The sequence below is a fragment of the Scyliorhinus canicula genome, chromosome 7, assembly GCF_902713615.1.
Source record: "Scyliorhinus canicula chromosome 7, sScyCan1.1, whole genome shotgun sequence".
NCBI lineage: Eukaryota > Metazoa > Chordata > Chondrichthyes > Carcharhiniformes > Scyliorhinidae > Scyliorhinus > Scyliorhinus canicula.
Genome location: NC_052152.1, coordinates 119,862,637 through 119,888,472, shown reverse-complemented (window position 1 = coordinate 119,888,472; position 25,836 = coordinate 119,862,637). Strand labels below are relative to the sequence as shown.

The 25,836-nt window shown below is 51.6% G+C and overlaps 1 protein-coding gene across 11 annotated transcripts in view; it reads right to left on the bottom strand.

The window, feature by feature from the left end:
- LOC119969323 (MAP7 domain-containing protein 2-like) overlaps window positions 1–25,836 on the bottom strand; it is a 262,025-nt gene that overhangs the window by 189,483 nt on the left and 46,706 nt on the right. For all 11 annotated transcript variants that reach the window (XM_038802804.1, XM_038802802.1, XM_038802811.1 and 8 more), the window contains one exon: window positions 9,223–9,297. In XM_038802804.1, coding sequence (XP_038658732.1) covers window positions 9,223–9,297 — 75 coding nt within the window. The remainder of the gene's footprint in view (window positions 1–9,222; window positions 9,298–25,836) is intronic.

The window sequence follows — 25,836 nt, the reverse complement described above, 5'->3', positions numbered from 1 at the left end:
TTCGACTTGGGTCACTGTCTGTGTGGAGTCTGCACATCCTCCCCGTGACTGCGTGGGTTTCCTCCGGGTACTCCGGTTTCCTCCCACAGTCCAAAGATGTGCAGGTTGGGTGGATTGGCCATGACAAATTGTCCAAAATTCTATGATTAACCTAGGACAAAAGTTCGGCGCAACATCGTGGGCCGAAGGGCCTGTTCTGTGCTGTATTTCTCTATCTATCTATCACCTACCTGAACACTGGCACCCTCCTGCGAAGTCAAATCTGTGCTCCTGACCTCTATACTCTCAATCTCCCGTACCCCAAAACTACAATCCAGGTTCCCATGCCCCTGCTGAATTAGTTTAAACCCCCCCAAAGAGCACTAACAAATCTCCCCCCAGGATATTGGTGCCCCTCAGGTTCAGATGTAGACCATCCTGTCTATAGAGGTCCCACCTTCCCCAGAAAGAGCCCCAGTTATCCAGAAATCTGAATCCCTCCCGCCTGCACCATCCCTGTATGGTGCAGGCGGGATTAAAATGAAAGTAGGATCCATTAAAATGGATTTTAATGTGGGCAAATGTGAGGTTATCCACTTTGGACTTGAAAAGGATTGAACAGGATACTTCCTAAATGTTTAAAAGCTAACATTGGCAAAGAGTCTTGGGAATTATGCTATAGGATCATTAAAATGTCCAGAACAGATACAAAAAATAATCAGAAGGGCCAAATGGTACATTTAGAGAGATTAGAAAGTGTAGATGTACAATAGGGGATCTGGGTGTCCTTGTCCATAAGTCATTGAAGGCTAACATGTAGGGGCAACAAGCAATTCGGAAGACCAATGCCTGGTCAAGTTGTAAATAAATCAATAAATCAAATCAGTTGTAGCAAGACTTCTCTACTATCATACTCCCTTCCCTCTTGCAATACAGGGTTCCATCTGCTTTCCTACTTATTTGGTGTAGCTGCATGCTAACTTGTTGTGATTTATGTACAAGATCCCTCCGTCTGGCAGAATTCAGTGGTCCCGCTCCATTTAAATTATATTCTGCTTTTCGATCCTTCCTGTCAAAGTGGGGGACAACTTCACATTTTCTCACATCTTCCAAATTTTTTCCCTCTCATTTAACCTGCCCTTATCCCTTTGCAGACTCTCTGTCATCTTCACACAACTTGTTTTCCTACTTTGCTTTGCATCATCAGGAATTTTGTCTACGATTCGGTTGGCCCATTCAGGGTGGGTCGACCCATGGTGTCCAACAAGGTACGGTGGGGTTACTGGGTTACCGGAATAGGGTGGAGGCATGGGTTTATGTGGGGTGCTCTTTCCAAGGGCCAGTACAGACTCGATGGGCCAAATGGCCTCCTTCTGCACTGTAAATTCTAATTCTATGACTCTAATCCTCCTATTCCATGAGCTTCAATTTTGGTAACCAGACTTTTATTATGTGGTATCTTGTCAGACACTTTCTTTAAAATCCATACAGGCAACATCCACACATTCCCTGCATTAAAATATTCAAATTAGTCAAGGACAATCTCCCTTTTATAAATCGGTGTTGTCTATCTTAATTAACACAAACCTTCCCAAGTTCCAGTTGATCTTTTTGGCTGATTATTATTACTAAAATCCTTACCCACCGCTGCTGTTAAACTGACTGACCTGTTGTTACTAGGGTTGTTCTGACACCTTTTCTTGAATAAGGGTGTCACAGTTGCCAGTCTCCAATCCTCCGGCACCTCCCCTGAATCTGGGGAAGATTATGACAAGCTGATTCCACTATCGCCATCCTTCACCTCCATTAACAACCTGGGATACAGGCCATCCAGACCAGGTGCCTTATCCACTCGAAGCATATCCAACCTTTCCACGACTTCCTGCCTCTCAAATTTCACCCTTTCCATTACATCTCTACCTACATTTTGTCATAATTCTCTTTCTTAAGTCAACACTGATACAAAATGTTGATTAAATATTCTGGCTCTGACCTACACCTCTGAGCATATATCATTCTCTTTGTTCCTTGCTTCTTGCTACCTACCGAACATCTACATACCAGTAGAAGATTTTTGAGTTCACCGGCACTGTTTATTGAGGTGTGTGTAATGCTGCCCCCCCCCCCCCCCCCCTCCGCGCTATTGGAGGCTTCAGTGATGTTGCCCCTTTCTCTAACACAGTTCATTTCAGGCTTTCACAAATGCAACCTCATGATTTGCCAACCGATTCATCTCACAGCCGCCAAACAATGGAGTAAAAATAATCCTGCTCTTGCAAACAATTGGAAAATGGCAAATGGTTTTAGCTATGAGGAGCGGTTGAATAAACTCGGTTTGCTCTCACTGGAACGGCGGAGGTCGAGGGGCGGCCTGATAGAGGTCTGCAAAATTATGAGGGGCATAGACAGAGTGGATAGTCAGGGGCTTTTCCCCAGGGTAGAGGGGTCAATTACTAGGGGGCATAGGTTTAAGGTGCGAGGGGCAAGGTTTAGAGGAGATGTAGGAGGCAAGTTTATTTACACAGAGGGTAGTGAGTGCCTGGAACTCTCTGCTGGAGGAGGTGGTGGAAGCAGGGACCACAGTGACATTTAAGGGGCATCTTGACAAATACATGAATAGGATGGGATAAGAGGGATACGGACCCAGGAAGATATTAGTTTAGACAGGCAGCATGGTCGGCACGAGCTTGGAGGGCCGAAGGGCCTGTTCCAGTGCTGTACTTTTCTTTGTTCTTTGCTTGTTTGCAATTGTTTCCCCTGGAAAAACCCAGTGAGGGGAACATTAGAATACATTACAATGTTTACAGGATGTGGGTGTCGCTGGCTAGGCCACCATTTATTGCCCATCCTTAGTTGCCCTTCAGAAGGTGGTGAGCTGCCTTCTTGAACCGCTGCTGTCATTGAGGTGTTAAGTACACCCACTCTGCTGTTAGGGAGGGAGTTCCAGGATTTTGAACCAGCGACAGTGAAGGAACGGCGATATATTTCCAATACAGGGTGATGAGTGACTTGGTAGGATGTTCTCAGGTAACTGCTGTTCTCGTCCTTCTAGATGCTAGTGGCCATGGGGTTGGAAGATGTTATCTAAGGAACCTTGGTGAGTTACTGCAGTGCATCTTGTAAATGGTACACATGCCACTAGTCGTCGGTGGTGGAGGGTTTGAATGTTTCATAGAATTTTCATAGAATTTACAGTGCAGAAGGTGGCCATTCGGCCCATCGAGTCTGCACTGGCTCTTGGAAAGAGCACCCTACCCAAGCCCACACCACCCTATCTCCATAACCCAGTAACTCCACTCAACCAATACTAAGGGCAATTTTGGACACTAAGGACAATTTAGCATGACCAATCCCACCTAACCTGCACATCTTTGGACTGTGGGAGGAAATCAGAGCATCTGGAGGAAACCCACGCACACACGGAGAGAACGTGCAGACTCCGCACAGACAGTGACCCAGCCGGGAATCGAACCTAGGACCCTGGAGCTGTGAAGCAATTGTGCTAACCACTATGCTACCGTGCTGCCCTTGTGGAAGGGGAAGCAATTGAGCAGGTTGCTTTGTCCTGAATGGTGTTGAGCTTCTGGAGTGTTGTTGGAGCTGTACTCATCCAGGCAATGGAGTGTATTCCATTTCACTCCTCATTTGTGCCTTGGTGGACAGACTTTGGGGGATCAGGAGGCGAGTTAACCGCCGTAGGATTTGACCTGCCTTTGACCTGCTCTGGCAGGCACAGTATCAATATGGCTAGTCCAGTTCAGTTTCTGATCAATGGTAACCCCCAGGATGTTGAATGTGGGGGAATTCAGCAATGCGAATGCCATTGAATGTCATGGGGCAATGGTTAGATCCTCTCTGATAGGAGATGGTCATTGCTTGGCACTTGTGTGGCGTGAATGGAACTTGTCACTTGTCAGCCCAAGCCTGGATATTGCTGTATTTGGGCATGGACTGCTTCATTATCTGATGCTGATGCACGTGGAGATGGCAGAGGGGCAGGGAGCGGCCCTGCCAGCTCAGTGGTTGACAGGCCAGCTGGTGAGCTTAAATTAGAAGTTCACCCAGCAACGGAAAGAGAGTCTGGAGAACCTGGCCCGGACGGTGAATTTGATCAAGGCGGTGGCCAACCGCATTGAAACGAAGCTGGCGGCCCAGGGTTTTGCGATCCAGAAGATAGAGACGGTGGTGGGGGAACACGAGGAGCAGTTTGCCTCGACGGCAGCGGAGATGGAGCAATCAGCAGAGACGGCACCAGAAGGTAGAAATCCTGGAGAACCGGTCACGCAGACAGAACATAAGGATCGTGGGCCTGCCGGAGGGGAGTGAAGGAGCCGACGCTGGCACGTATGTGGGGATGATGCTGGTGAAACTACTAGGATAGTTTGCACGGCCTTTGGAGGTGGATCGGGTACACAGGGCGCTAATGAGGAAGCCCCAGAGGAGCGAGCCACCGAACGCGATGGTGGTGCGGTTGTACCGGTTCCTGGACAAGGAGCAAATTATGAGGTGGGCCAGGCAAATGAGGCACCGCACCTGGGAGGGCAGTAAAATCCGAGTGTACCAGGACCTGGAGAGCTGGCCATGAGGTGAGCGAGCTTTAACAAGGTCAAGGCAGCCCTCTACAAGAAGGGGTAAAGTTTGGGCTACTGTACCTGGCACGTCTGTGGGTGACCTACGAAGGCCGGGAATTGTACTTTGGATCGGCGGAGGAGGCGGTAGAATTTGTCAAAGACAATGGACAATGGATTGGCAGGAGAAGGTGAACTTTGAACTTTGGTGGAGATGCTGTGATGCTGATGTTAACTTGTGTTTGGGGCCATTTCTTTTTTTTTGCCTTCAGGTTTGCCCTTTGTTCTTTGTTAAGGGATGGGGGGCTGGTTTCTTTGTTTGGGAAGGGGTTGTTTTGCTTGTTTACACTAATGTTTGAGCGGGGGGGGGGGGGGGGGGGGGGAATCAGTGGTGGGTAGGATGCTAGGCACCATGGGCGGGAGCTGTCAGGCTAGCTGGGCGGGCTAGTTCAAGGGGAAGAGGATCAATTGGGGGGGGGGGGGGGACCTTTGTCCTAGATTAATCATAGATTATCATAGAATTTACAATGCAGAAGGAGGCCATTCGGCCCATCGAATCTGCACCGGCTCTTGGAAAGAGCACCCTACCCAAAGTCAACACCTCCACCCTATCCCCATAACCCAGTCACCCCACCCAACACTAAGGGCAATTTTGGACACTATGGGCAATTTATCATGGCCAATCCACCAAACCGGCACATCTTTGGACTGTGAGAGGAAACTGGAGCACCCGGAGGAAACCAACGCACACACGGGGAGGATGTGCAGACTCCGCACAGACAGTGACCCAAGCCGGAATCGAACCTGGGACCCTGGAGCTGTGAAGCAATTGTGCTATCCACAATGCTACCGTGCTGCCCTTAAGAACAAGTTATTCTACAATCCATTATTCTACCGTAATCCATGTACCTATCCAATAGCCGCTTGAAGGTCCCTCATGTTTCCGACTCGACTACTTCCATAGGCAGTGCATTCCATGCCCCCACTACTCTCTGGGTAAAGAACCTACCTCTGACATCCCCCCTGCATCTTACACCATTCACCTTAAATTTATGTCCCCTGGTAATGGTTTGTTCCACCCGGGGAAAAAGTCTCTGACTGTCTACTCTATCTATTCCCCTGATCATCTTCTAAACCTCTATCTAGTCGCCCCTCATCCTTCTCCGTTCGAATGAGAAAAGGCCTAGCACCCTCAACCTTTCCGCGTAAGACCTCCTCAAAGAATTCAATAAGACTTGTAAGGCAAGGCCTACCCCTCACAAATCCATGCTGACTATCCCTAATCAAGCAGTATCTTTCCAGATGCTCAAAAATCCTATCCCTCAGTACCCTTTCCATTACTTTGCCTACCACCGAAGTAAGACTAACTGCCCTGTAATTCCCAGGGTTATTACTATTCCCTTTTTTGAACAGGGGCACGGCATTTGCCACTCTCCAATCCCCTGGTACCACCCCTGTTGACAGTGAGGACGAAAAGATCATTGCCAACGGCTCTGCAATTTCATCTCTTGCTTCCCATAGAATCCTTGGATATAGCCCGTCAGGCCCGGGAGACTTGTCTATCCTCAAGTTTTTCAAAATGCCTAACACATCTTCCTTCCTAACAAGTATCTCCTCGAGCTTACCACTCTGTTTCACACTGTCCTCTCCAACAATATGGCCCCTCTCATTTGTAAATACTGAAGAAAAGTACTCATTCAAGACCTCTCCTATCTCTTCTGACTCACACACAATCTCCCGCTACTGTCCTTGATCGGACCCACCCTCGCTCTAGTCATTCTCATATTTCTCACATATGTGTAAAAGGGCTTGGGGTTTTCCTTGATCCTACCCGCCAAAGATTTTTCATGCCCTCTCTTAGCTCTCCTAATCCCTTTCTTCAATTCCCTCAAGGGATGCCGGTGGTGTTAGTAAACATTTATGCCCTGAACTGGGACCTTGGGGAATTCATGAGGCAGGTGCTGGGGAAGAAACTGGACTCTCATCGACTGATTAAGGCGGGATATGTAGATATTAATTATATGGGGAGGTGATGGCAGATACGGTTTGGGAGGAACTGAAGGCAATGGTCAAGGGGGTGTTTATTTCGATTCTGGCACACAGGGAGAAGGCGGAGCGGAGGGAGATAGAAAGGCTAGTGAAAGAAGGGCTGTTAAAGGAATGCCAGAGGTTGCAAATGAAATTTGGGCTGTTATCCACGGGTAAAGCGGTAGGGCAGTTGAGAAGGGTGAGAGGGGCGGTGTATGAATATGGGGAGAAGGCGAGCAGGACGTTAGTGCACCAATTGAGGAAGCAGGAGGCGGCGAGAGAGATTGGGAAAGTGAAGGACACAGCTGGGAATACGGTCTTGGACCCAGCGGGGGTGAATGGGGTGTTTAGGGTGTTTTATAGCAAATTGTACGAGTCGGAACCCCAACCGGGGAAGAGGGGATGAGGCAGTTTCTGGAAGGCTTGGAGTTCCCGAAAGTTGATGAGGAGCTGGTGAAGGGCCTGGGGCCCCAATTGGGCTTGTAGACGTGGTAGAGGGGTTGGAGACGATGCAATCGGGTAAGGCCTCGGGACCAGACGGGTACCCGGTGGAATTTTATAAGTTCTCGGGGGTGTTGGGACCGCTGTTGGTAAGGGCCTTCAATGAAGCAAAGGAGTTGGGAGTGCTCCCCCCCAAAGTTGTCACAGGCGTCAATCTCCCTCATTTTAAAGTGGGATAAGGGCCTGGAAAACTGTGGGTCATACAGGCCGATCTCCCTGTTAAATGTGGATGCCAAACTATTGGTGAATATCCTGGCCACAAGGATCGAAGACTGCATCCCAGGGTTAATAGGAGAAGAGCAGACGGGGTTCGTTAAGGGCCAACATTTGGTGACCAACATTAGGAGGTTGCTTAATGTAATTATGATGCCTTCAGAGGGGAGCGAGGTTGAGGTGGTGGTGGCCATCGACGCAGAGAAGGCCTTTGATCGGGTGGAGTGGGAATACTTATCGGAGGTCCTGGGATGGTTTGGGTTTGGGCAGGGATTTGTAGACTGGGTCCAGTTGCTATACCAGGCACCGGTGGCGAGTGTGCGGACAAATTGGGTGAGATCAGATTACTTCAGGTTACACCGGGGTACGAGGCAGGGATGTCCACTTTCCCCACTGTTCTTTGCCTTGGCTATAGAGCCATTGGCATTAAGAGCATCGAGGTTCTGGCAGGGGATAGTCCGGGGGGGGGGGGGGGGGGGGGGGGGGGGCTGTTCTTCCGGATTTCATTATTTACTACTGGGCGGCAAATATTGCGATGGTCAGGGAGTGGGTAGTGGGGGAGGGGTCGGCATGGGAGGGAGTAGAGGCGGAATCACGTAAGGACACGAGTTTGGGGGCATTGTTAACCGCACCTCTGCCGTTCTCGCTGGCTCGGTACTCCACAAGCCCAGTAGTAGTGTAACCCTGAGGGTGTGGGGATAGTGGAGGCAGCACATGGGGTTGAAGTGGGCATCGGTGTGGACACCGATATGTGATAACCACCGTTTTGCTCCCAGGGAGGCTGGACGGGAGGTTTTGGAGGTGCCAGCGGGTTAGGATCGAGAGATTTGGGGATCTCTTTATTGATGAGGGTTTCCCAAGCCTGGAGGAGGAGTTTGAGTTGCCAGGGGGAATGGGTTCCGATATCTGCAGGTGAGGGATTTTGTGCGGAGGTAGGTTTTGACCTTCCCGGACTTGTCCGCCCCAGAGGATACAGGATTAGGTGGTGTCGAGAACAGGAGTAGGAGAGGGGAAGGTCTCAGAGATCCCTTAACAGCTGATGGAGTGGGAGGGAGCTCCGATCGTTGAAGTGAAGAGAAAGTGGAAGAGCTGGGTGGGGAGTTGGAGGACAGGTTATGGGAGGAGGCCCTGAGAGTTAATGCATCCTTGTCATGTGCCAGGCTCAGCCTGACACAGTTTAAGGTTGTCCACAAGGCACATATGATTGTGGCCCGGATGAGCAGGTTCTTTGAGGGGGTGGAGGATAGGCGCTGGTGCTGCGTGGGGGGGTCCTGCGAACCATATCCATATGTTTTGGGCATGTCCGAGGCCGAGGGGTTTCTGGCAGTGATTTTGCTTATGTCATGTCAGAGGTCTTCGAAGTGAGGTTGGTGCTGAGTCCAGAGGTGGCGATCTTCGGTGTGTCGAATGATCCGGGAGCCCAGGGGCTGAGAGAGGCCGACGCCCTGGCCTTTGACTCCCTGGTGGTCCGGAGACGGATCTTACAAGGATGGAGGAACTCGGAACACCCGAAGTTGGGGCTGTGGGTTAACGATATGGCGGGTTTCTCAGACTCAAAAAAATTTAATTCACCTTCAGGGGTTTGTTGCAGCGGTTTGCTCGGAGGTAGCAGCCGTTAATTGACTTCTTTGAGAAAAATTAAGCTGTCAGTGTCAGTGGGGGGGGGGGGGGGGGGGGGGGGTGAAGCACGGGGGAGACGAGTAAGGACAGGAGAACCAACAGAGGGGTGGCTGGGAAAGGTGTTCTATTTGTGTCCGCCATGTTGGCTGGGTCTGTGCTCCGGGGGTTTGTTGGTTATTAGTTGTGTTTTTGTTTATCTTGAAATTTGATGTTGAAAATTGTTAAAATTATAAATACATCAATAAAATGTTTTCTAAAAAAAAAAATCAGGAAAGTGAACCTTTATATACTGAGAAGGCCAGAAGAAACTCACCCAGAGATCTCTCTCTCTCCTCTCTTCTTTCCTTGGCCAGTCTTTGTCTGTCATCCGTTTTGGAAGATTGAGGATCTGGAAATAAACGAAATCAGCAAGACGTCATTAAAAAAAAAGAGGCAGCTACAACAGTTACACTAAAGAGGAGGTGATCCTAACATCCTGTCATACTCAAGTGAACACATACTCACGGTTTTACAGCTCTTTCCAGCATTGAGAGAGTAGAGTATGCCTCATAATAATTTCAAATCCTGAATGGGGAGATAGTGGAAGCAGATACGATAGTGACTTTGAAGGGGCGCCTTTACAAATTCATGAATAGGATGGGAATAGAGGAATATGGTCCGCAGAAGGGTAGGGGGTTTTAGTTCAGGTGGGCAGCATTGCCGGTGCAGGCTTGGAGGGCTGAAGGGTCTGTTCCTGTGCCGTAATTTTCTTTGTTCTTCGACTCCATGAAGAACCGCGCTACTCTTTTTCAAACAATTGTGGGAAGAGTATTGGTTTAATGATTCATCTGAAAGACAGCACCTCTGACTGTGCAGCACTCACTCAGTGCAGCATGTCTATTTAATCCTACTCATAAATACAGTTAAAGGCAGCATGGTGGCACAGTGGTTAGCACTGCTGCTTCATGGCGCCGAGGGCCCGGGTTCGATCTCGGCACCAGGTCACTGTCCATGTGGACTCTGCACATTCTCATGACTGTGTGGGTCTCACCCCACAACCCAAAGATGTGCAGGGTAGGCAGATTGGTGACGCTAAATTGCCCCTTAATTGGATTTTTAAAAAAAAGTCACGGGCAGCACGGTAGCATGGTGGTTAGCATAAATGCTTCACAGCTCCAGGGTCCAAGGTTCGGTTCCCGGCTGGGTCACTGTCTGTGCGGAGTCTGCACGTCCTCCCCGTGTGTGCGTGGGTTTCCTCCGGGTGCTCCGGTTTCCTCCCACAGTCCAAAGATGTGCGGGTTAGGTGGATTGGCCATGCTAAATTGCCCGTAGTGTCCTAAAAAGTAAGGTTAAGGGGGGGGAGGGGGGGGGGTTGTTGGGTTACGGGTATAGGGTGGATACGTGGGTTTGAGTAGGGTGATCATTGTTCGGCACAACATCGAGGGCCGAAGGGCCTGTTCTGTGCTGTACTGTTCTATGTTCTAAGTAAATACAGTTAAATTGCCCCAACCACTCCCTGTGGTCGTGAATTCGACATTTGCACCACACATTGGGTGGCATACTTCCATTTTGAGACTAAGTGTAGTGGTGGGCAGCTCTGGTGGTACCCGTCCTGCCGACTTGCATGGCAGGATCCTGCACCTGTTTCTGTGTTTGAAACCTCATTAACTATGCACAGGCAAGTTCCCCTCTGACTATCCTGGCAAGATCAGCAGCTGACGCGTCCGCCCGCTATCAGCTGATGGGTTCAAAGGTCCTGCGTCAAATCTAAACACCAGTCCAGCAAGCTTATATCATTCTCTCCAGCTCCAGCTGTCTTCACCAAACTGTGCAAGACGTCAGCAAAACCCAGCAGCCTCATGAGTAAGTCTGATTGTCGATCACTGTGAGGTGCCCATGCCCAAGTTGACCTCTATCCGCCACATCTGGAGTCTTCGTGCATCCCCTTCCACTAAACGATATGGTATTCCTTTGACCCCCTTGCTTGAGAGCTTTTCATGCAGCCTTCTCGGGGTCCGGCTTCCTTCCCCTCTGCCTTCTGTTGTTCATCATAGAATTTACAGTGCAGAAGGAGGCCACTCGGCCCATCGAGTCTGCACCGGCTCTTGGAAAGAGCACCCTACCCGAGGTCAACACCTCCACCCTATCCCCATAACCCAGTAACCCCACCCAACACTAAGGGCAATTTTGGACACTAAGGGCAATTTATCTTGGCCAATCCACCTAACCTGCACATCTTTGGACTGTGGGAGGAAACCGGAGCACCCGGAGGAAACCCACGCACACACGGGGAGGATGTGCAGACTCCGCACAGACAGTGGCCCAAGCCGGGAATCGAACCTGGGACCCTGGGGCTGTGAAGCAATTGTGCTCTCCACAATGCTACCATGCTGATCATCTTCTTCATCCACCTACTTGCCTCTCTTCCTGCATCGTAGGCCCTCGCCTTTCCCTCCACCATCATTGAACAGCCCTTCTTCCACATTTGCACCACCCCCATGCCTTTATCAGGCCATTCCCCCCTACAACCTCCACTCCTCACCTCCTACTCCATCCCCCCCGGTCTACCTTCAGACCTTTTTTATGGCGGTTTCATGTGTCCCACAGCACAGTGCTGTCCAATGTGTGACATTGGGAGAAGGAGACCCCTCCAACCCCAGGCACCATACGGAATCGACTTGGTGACAGAGTAGGGTCCATGGGTGCAGCAGCATGGTGCGTTCCATGAAGGTCAGCTCAATATGGAGATGGAGGGCAGGAGCCAGTCTGCCCTGGCAGAGTGGTGAACAGCACATCAGGAGCAGCATGGCACTCTGAGGGCAAGGCTTAGTTGCACTAAATCATTAACATCAACTATCAGCAATAATGGTCCCAGCAGTGACACCACTACCCACCATCCAGGGGTGAAGGAATTCCATTCATTCTAAATCTCACAGCCAGCTAGCAATCTATTCTTCAATTTTTTCTTGGCTCTGCACACTCTGATATTATTCATTAGTCTATTGTGTGATAACCCTTGAAAGTCTATTGGAAATCTGGATATTATTTATTTGTTCCCGTGATTGGGCATCGCTGGCTGAGCCAGCATTTATTGCCCCTCTCGAATTGCCCTTCAAAAGGTGATGGCGAGGTGCATCTCAAGTCTATGTCCTGCTTTGATCCAGATGCCTCGCTTCCTCAAACCAATCAAAAATAATTTACCTCAGTCTTGTCACAAACTCCTGATTTCTACAACAGTTCATATAAAAAGAGTAAAGTGGTTTTGAAGGAGATGTAATACAGATTCACCAGAATGATACTGGCCTAAAAAAGGTGAAATTCTGAGACATGGTAGTAGAGATTGGGCTCGTATTTCTATCACTGAAAATTTAGGGGTGATTTAATTGAGATGATTAAGATGGTTCAAGAATTTAACAGGAGTCAGGAGTCTGAGATGTTTGAATTTCAAAGGTGGCAGAAATAATAAAGGTAAACTAAGATGTGAGTCAGAGCAGTCATCATCGAAATGACCTCTTCATTCACCTGAGGAAGGAGCAGTGCTCCGAAAGCTAGTGTTTGAAACAAACATGTTGGACTTTAAGCTGGTGTTGTAAGACTTTACTGTGCTCACCCAACACCATCTAAATGAATTGATGAACAGGTTTGAGGTGTTAATGGCCTATTCCTTTTCCTAATTCTACCTGGAGATGAGGAAGCACTATTCTACCATTTTCTAATGTTCCATTCTCAAATGAATCGGCAATCCAACAACAGCTGGAGGCAGTTGTTAAACTGCCCCTATCCCCCTCTGCCAAACACCTTGCCTATCCCCGTGTCCCAAACACCTGCCCCGATCCCCCGTCCCAAACACCTGCCCCTATCCCCCTATCCCTATCCCCCTGTCCCAAACACCTGGCCCTATCCCCCTGTCCCAAACACCTGCCCCTATCCCCCTGTCCCTATCCCCCTGTCCCAAACACCTGGCCCTATCCCCCTGTCCCAAACACCTGCCCCTATTCCCCTGTCCCTATCCCCCTGTCCCAAACACCTGGCCCTATCCCCTTGTCCCAAACACCTGCCCCTATCCCCCTGTCCCAAACGCTTGCCCCTATTCCCCTGTCCCTATCCCCCTGTCCACAATACCTGCCCCTAACCCCCGTCCCAAACACCTGCCCCTATCCCCCTGCCCCAAACACCTGCCCCTATCCCCGTGTCCCAAACACCTGGCCGTATTCCCCTCTCCCAAACACCTGGCCCTATCCCCCTGTCCCAAACACCTGGCCCTACCCCCCTCTCCCAAACACCTGCCCTATACCCTTGTCCCAAACACCTGCCCCTATCCCCTGTCCCAAACACCTGCCCCTATCCCCGTGTCCCAAACACCTGCCCCTATCCCCCTGTCCCAAACACCTGGCCCTATCCCCCTCTCCCAAACACCTGGCCCTATCCCCCTCTCCCAAACACCTGCCCCTATCCCCGTGTCCCAAACACCTGCCCCTATCCCCCGTCCCAAACACCTGCCCCTATCCCCGTCCCAAACACCTGCCCCTATCCCCCTGTCCCAAACACCTGCCCCTATCCCCTTGTCCCAAACACCTGCCCTTATCCCCCTGTCCCCAACACCTGTCCCTATCCCCCTGTCCCAAACACCTGCCCCTATCTCCCTGATCCAAACACCTGCCCCTATCCCCCTGTCCCAAACACCTGCCCCTATCCCCCTGTCCCAAACACCTGCCCCTACCCCCCTGTCCCAAACACCTGCCCCTACCTCCCTGTCCCAAACACCTGTCCCTACCCCCCTCCCAAACACCTGCCCCAATCCCCCCCTCCCAAACACCTGTCCCTATCCCCGTCCCAAACACCTGTCCCTATCCCCATCCCAAACACCTGCCCCTACCCCCCTGTCCCAAACACCTGCCCCAATCCCCCCCTCCCAAACACCTGCCCCTATCCCCCTGTCCCAAACACCTGCCCCTATCCCCTTGCCCAAACACCTGCCCTGATCCCCCTCCCAAACACCTGCCCCTACCCCCTGTTCCAAACACCTGCCCCTACCCCCCTGATCCAAACATCTGCCCCTACCCCTCTGTCCCAAACACCTGCCCCTACCCCCCTGTCCCAAACACCTGCCCCTACGCCCCTGTCCCAAACACCTGCCCCTATCCCCCTGTCCCAAACACCTGCCCCTACCCCCCTGTCCCAAACACCTGGCTCTATCCCCAACACCTGGCTCTATCCCCTTGTCCCAAACACCTGCCCCTACCCCCCTCCCAAACACCTGCCCCATCCCCCTGTCCCAAACACCTGCCCCTACCCCCTCTCCCAAACACCTGCCCCTATCCCCCTGCCCCTACCCCCTGTCCCAAACACCTGTCCCTATCCCCCTGTCCCAAACACCTGCCCCTATCCCCCTGATCCAAACACCTGCCCCTATCCCCCTGATCCAAACACCTGCCCCATCCCCCCCTCCCAAACACCTGGCCTATCCCCCTATCCCAAACACCTGCCCCTATCCCCCCTCCCAAACACCTGGCTCTATCCCCTTGTCCCAAACACCTGCCCCTACCCCCCTGTCCCAAACACCTGCCCCTATCCTCCTATCCCAAACACCTGCTCCTATCCCCCTGTCCCAAACACCTGCCCCTATCCCCCTCTCCCAAACACCTGCCCCTATCCCCCGTGTCCCAAACACCTGCCCTATCCCCCTGTCCCAAACACCTGTCCCTATCTCCCTGATCCAAATACCTGCCCCTATACCCCTGTCCCCAACACCTGTCCCTATCCCTAGTCCCAAACACCTGTCCCTATCCCCCCTCCCAAACACCTGCCCCTATCCCCCCCCTCCCAAACACCTGTCCCTACCCCCCTGTCCCAAACACCTGTCCCTATCCCTCCTCCCAAACACCTGCCCCTACCCCCTGATCCAAACACCTGTCCCTATCCCCCTATCCCAAACACCTGTCCCTGTCCCCCCTCCCAAACACCTGGCCTATCCCCCTGCCCCAAACACCTGTCCCTATCCCCCTGTCCCAAACACCTGCCCCAATCCCCCCCTCCCAAACACCTGCCCCTATCCCCCTGTCCCAAACACCTGCCCCTATCCCCTTGCCCCAATCACCTGCCCTGATCCCCCTCCCAAACACCTGCCCCTACCCCCTGTTCCAAACACCTGCCCCTACCCCCCTGATCCAAACATCTGCCCCTACCCCTCTGTCCCAAACACCTGCCCCTACCCCCCTGTCCCAAACACCTGCCCCTACCCCCCTGTCCCAAACGCCTGCCCCTATCCCCCTGTCCCAAACACCTGCCCCTACCCCCCTGTCCCAAACACCTGGCTCTATCCCCAACACCTGGCTCTATCCCCTTGTCCCAAACACCTGCCCCTACCCCCCTCCCAAACACCTGCCCCATCCCCCTGTCCCAAACACCTGCCCCTACCCCCTCTCCCAAACACCTGCCCCTATCCCCCTGCCCCTACCCCCTGTCCCAAACACCTGTCCCTATCCCCCTGTCCCAAACACCTGCCCCTATCCCCCTGATCCAAACACCTGCCCCTATCCCCCTGATCCAAACACCTGCCCCATCCCCCCCTCCCAAACACCTGGCCTATCCCCCTATCCCAAACACCTGCCCCTATCCCCCCTCCCAAACACCTGGCTCTATCCCCTTGTCCCAAACACCTGCCCCTACCCCCCTGTCCCAAACACCTGCCCCTATCCTCCTATCCCAAACACCTGCCCCTATCCCCCTGTCCCAAACACCTGCCCCTATCCCCCTCTCCCAAACACCTGCCCCTATCCCCCGTGTCCCAAACACCTGCCCTATCCCCCTGTCCCAAACACCTGTCCCTATCTCCCTGATCCAAATACCTGCCCCTATACCCCTGTCCCCAACACCTGTCCCTATCCCTAGTCCCAAACACCTGTCCCTATCCCCCCCTCCCAAACACCTGCCCCTATTCCCCCCCTCCCAAACACCTGTCCCTACCCCCCTGTCCCAAACACCTGTCCCTATCCCTCCTCCCAAACACCTGCCCCTACCCCCTGATCCAAACACCTGTCCCTATCCCCCTATCCCAAACACCTGTCCCTGTCCCCCCTCCCAAACACCTGGCCTATCCCCCTGCCCCAAACACCTGTCCCTATCCCCCTGTCCCAAACACCTGCTCCTATCCCCCTGTCCCAAACACCTGCCCCTATCCCCCTGTCCCCAACACCTGTCCCTATCTCCCTGTCCCAAACACCTGCCCCTACCCCCCTGATCCAAACACCTGTCCCTATCCCCCTGTCCCAAACACCTGTCCCTATCCCCCCTCCCAAACACCTGGCCTATCCCCCTGATCCAAACACCTGCCCCTATCCCCCTGTCCCAAACACCTGTCCCTATCCCCCCTCCCAAACACCTGGCCTATCCCCCTGATCCAAACACCTGCCCCTATCCCCCTGTCCCAAACACCTGCCCCTATCTCCCTGTCCCAAACACCTGCCCCTACCCCGTCCCAAACACCTGCCCCTATCCCCGTGTCCCAAACACCTGCCCCTATCCCCCTCTGCCAAACACCTGCCCCTACCCCGTCCCAAACACCTGCCCCTATCCCCGTGTCCCAAACACCTGCCCCTATCCCCCTGATCCAAACACCTGCCCCTATCCCCGTGTCCCAAACACCTGTCCCTATCACCCTGTCCCAAACATCTGGCCCTACCCCCCCCTCCCCCCAACACCTGCCCCTATCCCCCTCTCCCAAACATCTGTCCCTATCCCCCTCTCCCAAAAACCTGGCCCTACCCCCGTCCCAAACACCTGCCCCTATCCCCCTGTCCCAAACACCTGCCCCTATCACCCTGTCCCAAACACCTAGCCCTATCCCCCTGTCCCAAACACCTGCCCCTATCCCCCTGTCCCAAACACCTGTCCCTATCCCCGTCCCAAACACCTGCCCCTACCCCCCTGTCCCAAACACCTGTCCCTATCCCCGTCCCAAACACCTGCCCCTACCCCCCTCCCAAACACCTGCCCCTATCCCCGTCTCAAACACCTGTCCCTATCCCCGTCCCAAACACCTGCCCCTACCCCCCTCCCAAACACCTGCCCCTACCCCCCTGTCCCAAACACCTGCCCCTATCCCCTTGCCCCAAACACCTGCCCTGATCCCCCTCCCAAACACCTGCCCCTACCCTCTGTTCCAAACACCTGCCCCTACCCCCCTGATCCTAACATCTGCCCCTACCCCTCTGTCCCAAACACCTGCCCCTACCCCCCTGTCCCAAACACCTGCCCCTATCCCCCTGTCCCAAACACCTGCCCCTACCCCCCTGTCCCAAACACCTGGCTCTATCCCCAACACCTGGCTCTATCCCCTTGTCCCAAACACCTGCCCCTACCCCCCTCCCAAACACCTGCCCCATCCCCCTGTCCCAAACACCTGCCCCTACCCCCTCTCCCAAACACCTGCCCCTATCCCCCTGCCCCTACCCCCTGTCCCAAACACCTGTCCCTATCCCCCTGTCCCAAACACCTGCCCCTATCCCCCTGATCCAAACACCTGCCCCTATCCCCCTGATCCAAACACCTGCCCCATCCCCCCCTCCCAAACACCTGGCCTATCCCCCTATCCCAAACACCTGCCCCTATCCCCCCTCCCAAACACCTGGCTCTATCCCCTTGTCCCAAACACCTGCCCCTACCCCCCTGTCCCAAACACCTGCCCCTATCCTCCTATCCCAAACACCTGCTCCTATCCCCCTGTCCCAAACACCTGGCCCTATCCCCCTCTCCCAAACACCTGCCCCTATCCCCCGTGTCCCAAACACCTGCCCTATCCCCCTGTCCCAAACACCTGTCCCTATCTCCCTGATCCAAATACCTGCCCCTATGCCCCTGTCCCCAACACCTGTCCCTATCCCTAGTCCCAAACACCTGTCCCTATCCCCCCTCCCAAACACCTGCCCCTATCCCCCCCCTCCCAAACACCTGTCCCTACCCCCCTGTCCCAAACACCTGTCCCTATCCCCCTGTCCCAAACACCTGTCCCTATCCCTCCTCCCAAACACCTGCCCCTACCCCCTGATCCAAACACCTGTCCCTATCCCCCTGTCCCAAACACCTGCCCCTATCCCCCTGTCCCCAACACCTGTCCCTATCTCCCTGTCCCAAACACCTGCCCCTACCCCCCTGATCCAAACACCTGTCCCTATCCCCCTGTCCCAAACACCTGTCCCTATCCCCCTGTCCCAAACATCTGCCCCATACCCCCTCCCAAACACCTGCTCCTATCCCCCTCTCCCAAACACCTGATCCTCCCCACCTCTCCCAAACCCACCCCTACGTCTACCCTCACTCTCCCAGACTCCTGTACCTATACCCCCTCACCAAAGACCTCTTCTTACCCCACTCTCCGAAACTCATGGGCCAACCCCACTCCCAAACCTGCCCCTATCCCCCCTCTCCCAAACACGCAGCCAATACCCTCTCCCTCAAACTCCTGCCCCAACACCCTCTTCCTAACACCTGCCCCCACTTCCCACCCCTAAACACTCGCCCCTACCCCCTTCGCCCAAACCCCTGTACCTATCCCCCTCTCCCAATCCTGCGCCTCTCACTGACAGGGCCCTGCATTCCTGCTCGCTTCGCAGTATAGTTAGACAGTGTTCACAAAGTGCATCAGCTTTGTAACCGAGGGCCAGAGTTAATGAAACTGTAATTACGGTAACCCTATAATTCATAGCTACTTCGCCCGATCAACAACAATTACAAGGGAATGATATAATTCCAGTTTTGTTTTTAAGAGGCACCATCTCAATCAATCACTGTCATGGTGATGAAATCCTGGAGCTCCCTCCCAACAGCACCAGCTTCAGAAAGGCAGCTGAATACCACTTTGGGTGGTCACTGACAGAGCTCCAGAATCCTGGGCCATGGCCTGCTCACCACTCTCCCCCGCTGGAAGCTGGCCAGTCATAGAGAACATAGAACATTACAGCGCAGTACAGGCCCTTCGGCCCACGATGTTGCACCGTCCTGTGAAACCCTTCTAAAGTCCCTCTACACTATTCCCTTATCGTCTATATGCCTATCCAATGACCATTTGAATGAGTTTAGTGTTGGTGAGTCCACTACTGTTGCATGACTGATACAGGCCTATGTAATTTAAATATTGAAAAAATATATATGATCCAGTCACTAACTAATCATAAATAACGTTTAGGAAGATTGCAGTGTAAGGATCGGCATAGTGAGTTTTTGGTTTTATTTTTGGGTTTGTTTGGGGGGTGGGGGGGGTGTTCGGCTCGATGAGACTGGATGTCCCAGTGGAGACATTATTCCATTACACAGTTCTCTTTATCCCAGACCAGCCTATCCATGGAGATCATGGATTGGAACCATCCAGGTTAAATTCTCTTTGGGTGAAAGGCCGCTAAGGCTTCTTCAGCCCAGGCCTACTTGTCTTGGGTTTCACAGCCTGCTGACTGGCCTGATTTTCCGTGTTGAGGAAGCACATGGCTCGTTACCATAGACACTGTCTGCGCTCGGAAGCTCGGGGCTAGGACCAGGATGACAGCCGCTGAGAGGGAATTACCAACATTTGTGGGACAGCAGCACATTCCAAGGGTCTCTGTGCATCTCGACATTGTTAGTGATCCCAAAATAAAAATACCATCCATACAAACCTCAGGCACTGGACAGGGGTCAGAGCAGTTGAAAAACAGACAAATGGTCACCCTAAACACCTTCTCATGGGCAGCATATGCTGGCCTTTCCAGTGATATCCCCATCCTGAGAATGTATACGTGTTTAGAATTATACTTAGAAACATAGAAAATAGAAGCAGGAGGAGGCCATTCGGCCCTTCGAGCCTGCTCCGCCATTCATTTTGATCATGGCTGCTCATCCAACTCAATAGCCTGATCCTGCCCTGTAATAATCCACAGAGGCAGACGTCCCTTTATCAGAATCCCTTTTATTTACAAAGCCAACAGCAGTACGACCATATGCATTCAGCTTGCTGTCTACACCGGGAATGTAGAGGATCTGACACTGCTTGTTATATACAAAGAGGTTCCAATTGGCCAATCTCAAAGGCCTCGCCTAAGTAATTACATGCCTCAAGAGCTGTATGTAACTCTTTCTTGAAAATACAGTATTTTGGCCTCAACTGCTTTCTGTGGGAGCGAATACAAATCATGCGGGATCACCCAATTTCTTCAATTCATTTATAAAGCATGCTCTGATCTCATTATGACCATTTTTGCTGCTTACTTGTATCAAACAGCATTGGCAAGTTGAACATTTGGATTGACGTAAAGCTGCTTCATTGAGTTGCACTGAAGTGGTAAGCAAAATTCCAACAAGCTACTTGTTGGGCCAGTTAGGTTAGGCTTGATGGGTCTAGAAGGTGGTGGGAGGATGGGGAGAATTAAGAGTGACCGGGACTTTTCCTTTCTTCCACAGTTGTGTGGGGCTGGTCAGCATCTTAGTTGGGCCTGAGGCCTAGGAATTATCGGTGAAGCTATGGCCTATCACAGTGGGAATAGCCGACTTGAGGTTGAGGGGGAAAGAGTGAGAGGCCCCCAACAAGGGTGGTCAATGGATTGTGCAAGGCCTGGGAGGCCCAGTTAAAAGAGCACAGGATTTTGTTCATTTAAAGAGTCTGGGGGTCAATGTGATGTTTCTCCAGGAGACCCACATGCACGAGCGGGACCAGTTGCATCTTCGGAAGGTTGGGTGAGCCAAGTTTTCCATTCAGGATTCGACAGCCAGGCCCAAGGGGTGACAATTCTCGTTAATAAAAGGGTCCGGTTTTGTTCAGAAAAGATAATAGCGGACGCAGGCAGGCGGTATGTTATAGTCACAGGGGAAACAGGTGGTGTTGGTGAATGTGTACGCCCCGAATTGGAACTATACAATGTTCATGAAACAATTGCGAGCAGCAATGCCAGATCAAAATACCCATCAACTCATTATGGGTGTGGATATGACCTGTGTGGTAGACCTGAGGGTGGATTGCTCTAGGCCAAGGCCGTTGGTCCCGGGGGAATGGAGAAGGCTTTACTTGCATTTATGGAGGAAATGGGACAGGAAGACCCTTAGCGGTTCGGGAATCCGGCGGAGAGAGAGTTTTCATTGTTTCACAGGATTGACTACTTTATCATGAATCGAGCGCTGTTGGCAGAGATGAAGCAATCTGAGTACTCGGTGGTCATATGGGTGGCACAGTAGCACAGTGATTAGCACTGTTGCTTCACAGCACCAGGGTCTGAGGTTCGATTCCCAGTTTATGTCATTATCTGTACGGAGTCTGCACGTTCTCCCCATGTCTGCGTGAGTTTCCTCCCACAAGTCCCGAAAGACGTCTTTGTTAGGCGAATTGGACATTCTGAATTCTCCCTCAGTGAACCAAAACAAGAGGATTTTTAAGGCACATGTAGATGCGGAGGCGAGGAGGGAGTGGAAGAACTAGTGGATGTCATCATAGAGGTTGATCTCGGATATGCGCGTCGTCCATCCCCAGAATTATTAACAGATATGAAAAAACTGCAAACGCATTTCAATTTTATCTCGACGGGGCGATGAGAGAGTTGAGGTGAGCTAAAGGGGCAATTTATGAGTGTAAATTCATTGCAGTGTAACTTCAAGCCTACGTCTAACACTAATAAAGATTATTAAATTTCCAACGAAGGGGCAATTTAGCCTGGCCAACTCATCTACCCTGCACATATTTGGATTGGGGAGGTGAGACCCACTCAGATGGAGAGAATGTGCAAACTCCACACGGACAGTGACCCGGGACCGGGATTGAACCCGGGTCCTCGGTGCCGTGAGGCAGCAGTGCTAACCACTGTGCCACCATGCACCACGTGGTGGTCATTTCTGATCATGCCCACAATAGGTGGACCTGGAGTTGGAGGTAGGCTGGGGGCATCGCAAATGATGGCGGTTAGATGTAGGTGTTGGCGGACCTGGGATTCTGTGTAAGGATCTTAAGGACTATTCAGGATTATATCTTGAACAATGATAATGGAGAGCTCTTACCTTCGATACTATGGAAGGCGCTGAAGGTAGTAATCAGGGGAGAAATTATATCTTTTAAGGCACATGTAGATGCAGAAGCGAGGAGGGAGTGGAAGAACTAGTGGATGTTATCATAGAGGTTGATCTCGGATATGCAAGTCGTCCATCCCCAGAATTACTAACGGATAAGAAAAAACTGCAAACGCATTTCAATTTTATCTCCACGGATGGGGCGATGAGTTGAGGTGAGCTAAAGGGGCAATTTATGAGTATGGGGAGAAGGCAGGTCGGCTCCTGTCATATCAACTGAGGAAACGGGAGGCTGAGACGGAGATTGTCCAGATCAGGTTGCGGGATGGGGGGATGGGGGGGGGGGGGGCTGGTCTCAGCTCAGGAGAACGTGAATGAAGTATTTAGAGCCTTTATTGAGGAGTTATAAAGGGTCCGAACAGCCTTGGGCTGGGAGCAGTATGGTGGTATTTCTGGGGGAGTTAGAGTTTCCCAAGGTAGGGGAGGAGGTACGGGAGGAGCTAGATGCCCCGTTGGAATTGGAGGAGATCACGGAGGCGCTGAAGTTGATGGAGTCAGAGAAGACATCGGGGCCGATGGGTTCCTGGTGGAATTTTATTAAAAATTTGTAGATCAGCTGAGCCCTCTGTTGTTGGAGATGTTCAGGAGAGGGGTGCTGTGCCACAAGCGCTGGGGCAGGGGTCGATTTCCCTGCTCCTGAAGGAGGACAAAACCCCACAGACTGTGGGTCATTTCATCCGATCTCCCTGTTAAATGTGGATGCAAAGCTTCGAGCTGAGATATTTTGCGGTGATACTGGAACCGTGGCCCCCGGAGGTGGTGGGGAAAGACCGAACGGGGTTTGTAAAGAGGCGGAGGTTGACTGCAAACTTGAGATGGTTGCTGAACATGGTTCTTACCCCTGGGGAGTGTTTGGGTCCGGAGATCATAATTTCACTTGATGCGGAGAAGGCGTTCAACCAGGTAGAGTGGGACCGGCTTTCCGTGATACTGGAGAAATTTGGGTTTGGACTGTTGCTCGTTTTGGTGAGTGTGCTTAACACTCAATTGGCTCTGTTTTATTCCTTAGCTCTAGAGTCGCCAGGTATCTTTATGATACCGCCACGAGGTTCAAGTTCAAATCAATGACTCAATACACCAGTTAGTAAGGTTCAATCAAACACGTTTATTATTTACACAGTAAACCGATACGCATGCAACTAATACTAACAGACTAAACTAGTCCTACCACTATAAGCCAATACTTATCTTCGATAAGGGAATCCACTGGATCAGGGAACAATGGCCTCTTGTTCTGTCCTGAGACTGCACGCTTCCCAGTTGGTAAGGGCTAAGGGGTCAGGAGTGTCTATTCTCGTAGCGAGCATTGGTTGGACACTTACTTGTCGGTGTAGCTGCTGGACAGGCCTCTCCTTCTCATGGTCAAGTTCTTAGAGAGCTGCTGCAAAGGTGTTCTACTGGGAGGGCCGGCTAAGAGAGCGAACTAAACTTGGGACCTGACTTTTATAGGTCCCAGGGGCTTTGTGCCCTTTTGGGCGGACCCCGATCCTACTGTCAATCGATTGGGTCTCATCCCAATCGATTGGTACGAATCCCCCAATACTGAGGCTGTCCCTCGATCACGGGGCGGTTCTTCCTAACTGGTTTGTTTCCTTTTGTTTCAGACCCTGTTGGCGCCGGGAAGTCTGACCTGCTATAGAATGTCCCAATTGTAGCTAATCATTGTATCCATTGTTCACGGGGATCGCATCATTAATATGCAAACTGAGGTTTCGGTGCTGTCTGCTTTCTTTGCAGCCAGAATACACATGAACTTCTGCAAACTGCATGTCTCTTTATAATTGTCCAGTTTTCCCTGCAACCGTTGTAAATCGCCATTTTGGGTCGGGAAGTGGCCAATTTCCGTGGCTACAGGACCGGGCTTCATAGTGTGGGTGTAGCTGTTGTATGCAGCCCCATTTGCCAGTGTTTGCACTAACAAAGTGATGTCTGAGCCCTTTCGGTTACACAGGGGCAACATGCAAGGATGTCCGATGTCTCCATTGTTGTTTGTGTTAGCAATAGAACCACTCACCACGGGGCTGAGGACTTCAAAATCATGGGAAGGAATTGTTAGAGGAGGGGTGGAGCTGGGGTCTCACTATACGCTGACAATTAGCTGTTATATGTTAGGGATCCGGAGGAGTCGGTGGGAAACATTATGGGGATTTTGCAGCACTTTGGGGCCATTTCTGGCTATAAGCTAAGCAAAGGAAAGAGCGAGTATTTTGTCGTTGGGGCACCAGGGCGGAGAGGGGGGCTTAGGGAGTTGCCGTTCCGGTTAGCAGGAAGTAGTTTTCGGTATTGGAGGCAGGGTCCAGATAGCAAGGGATTAGGGGAAACACTATGGTGCGGCAGAGGGAGAGGCAAGCAGGAGGCCAAACTTTCAATATTACTATTGGGCGGCTAATGCTGAAAAGGTTCAGGGATTCGGAGGAGCTGTGGGCCCGGGTGGAAGCAGAATCGGTAAGGGGGGCAAGTCTGAGGGAGTTGGTGACGGTTCTGCTCCTGGTGATGCCAAAGTGGGTAAAAGCTTGGACCAATTGTGGAGGTGGAGGTTTGGAGACAGGCACTGAGGAGGGTAAAAATGACCTCATCCTGTGCAAGGCGGAGTCTCATTCAGCTAAAAGTAGAGTTTCGAACACACCTCACGAAGGCTAGAATGAGTCGTTTTTTTCGATGGAGTGACGGATGGATGCAGTCAGTGTTCGAGGGGGTTGGCACACATGTGCACATGTTCTGGTCGTGCTCAAAGCTGGTGGGCTTTCAAGATGTCCATTGTAGATACCATGTCACAATCATGAACATGGGGCTGGAGCCGTGCCCACTTGTAGTGATTTTTGGGGTCTCGGATGTAAGGGGGCTCTGTTCGGGGGCAAGGGCAGACACTCTGGTCTTTGCCTCACGTGTGGCCAGGATGTAGATTCTCTTGGGCTGGAGGTTGACTTCACCACCAAGCGTCTCGGCATTGCTGGGTGATCTGATGCCGTTTTTGCACCTAGAGAAGGTCATGTTAATCATGAGAGGGTCGGTGGAAGGGTTCTATCGTAGGTGCCGGCCGTTTATAATGTACTTTAAAGAGTTGGTCACTGTTAGCTGTTGGGGGAGGTGGGATAGGGGTGTTAGTTTATCTTGTTATGGGAGGGGGTGGGGGGTAATATTGTTTTTGTGTTATTGTTTGGTTTTATGTAAACTTCGTATAAAAATTGTTAACACGTCAATAAAACTATTTTCAAAAAGAAATTCCGAGAAGCTGGTATTCAAAAGGCAATTCGAATTCCACACCACACGGGTCAACGTCAACTGATAGTTTAAGAAATTAAACTGCACAGCATCTGTTTTCCAGGCACTGAACAGCCATCCATGTTTCCAAAATAGTGGGCAGGAAGTATAGTCATAATTAACCACAGTCCAACGCCCATCAATTGTGGTTGACTAAAAGACACTGCATCACAGCACCTAAAACAAGCATTTCTCCCCCGATTTAGATACAAACAATTGGAGCTTTCAACACTATTGTTGACAGTTATGTTGGGTCATGAAGGAATATGAAGCAGAGATAAGTAAATGGAGTTGAGCTATAGATGAGGTTTGAGGGGTGAATGTCCTCCTCCTGATGCTATGTTCCTATTCATCCTTTTATTGGGATCCTCTTTTATAATCAACATTGATTTATCTTTCTCTATGAAAATGCTAAATTACTCACTTATATTTCATTAAATGTATTTTTCCATTTCCAGAAAATGTGCCTAAATTTTCTTTCCTTCACTGCACTAGCCCCTCAAGCACGAGGGCCATAGAGAGTCATTTACAGTACATTCGGCCCTTCAAGTCCATGCCAGCTCTCCATGGATCAGTCCGTCAGTTTCATTCCCCCACTCCATCCCGTGGC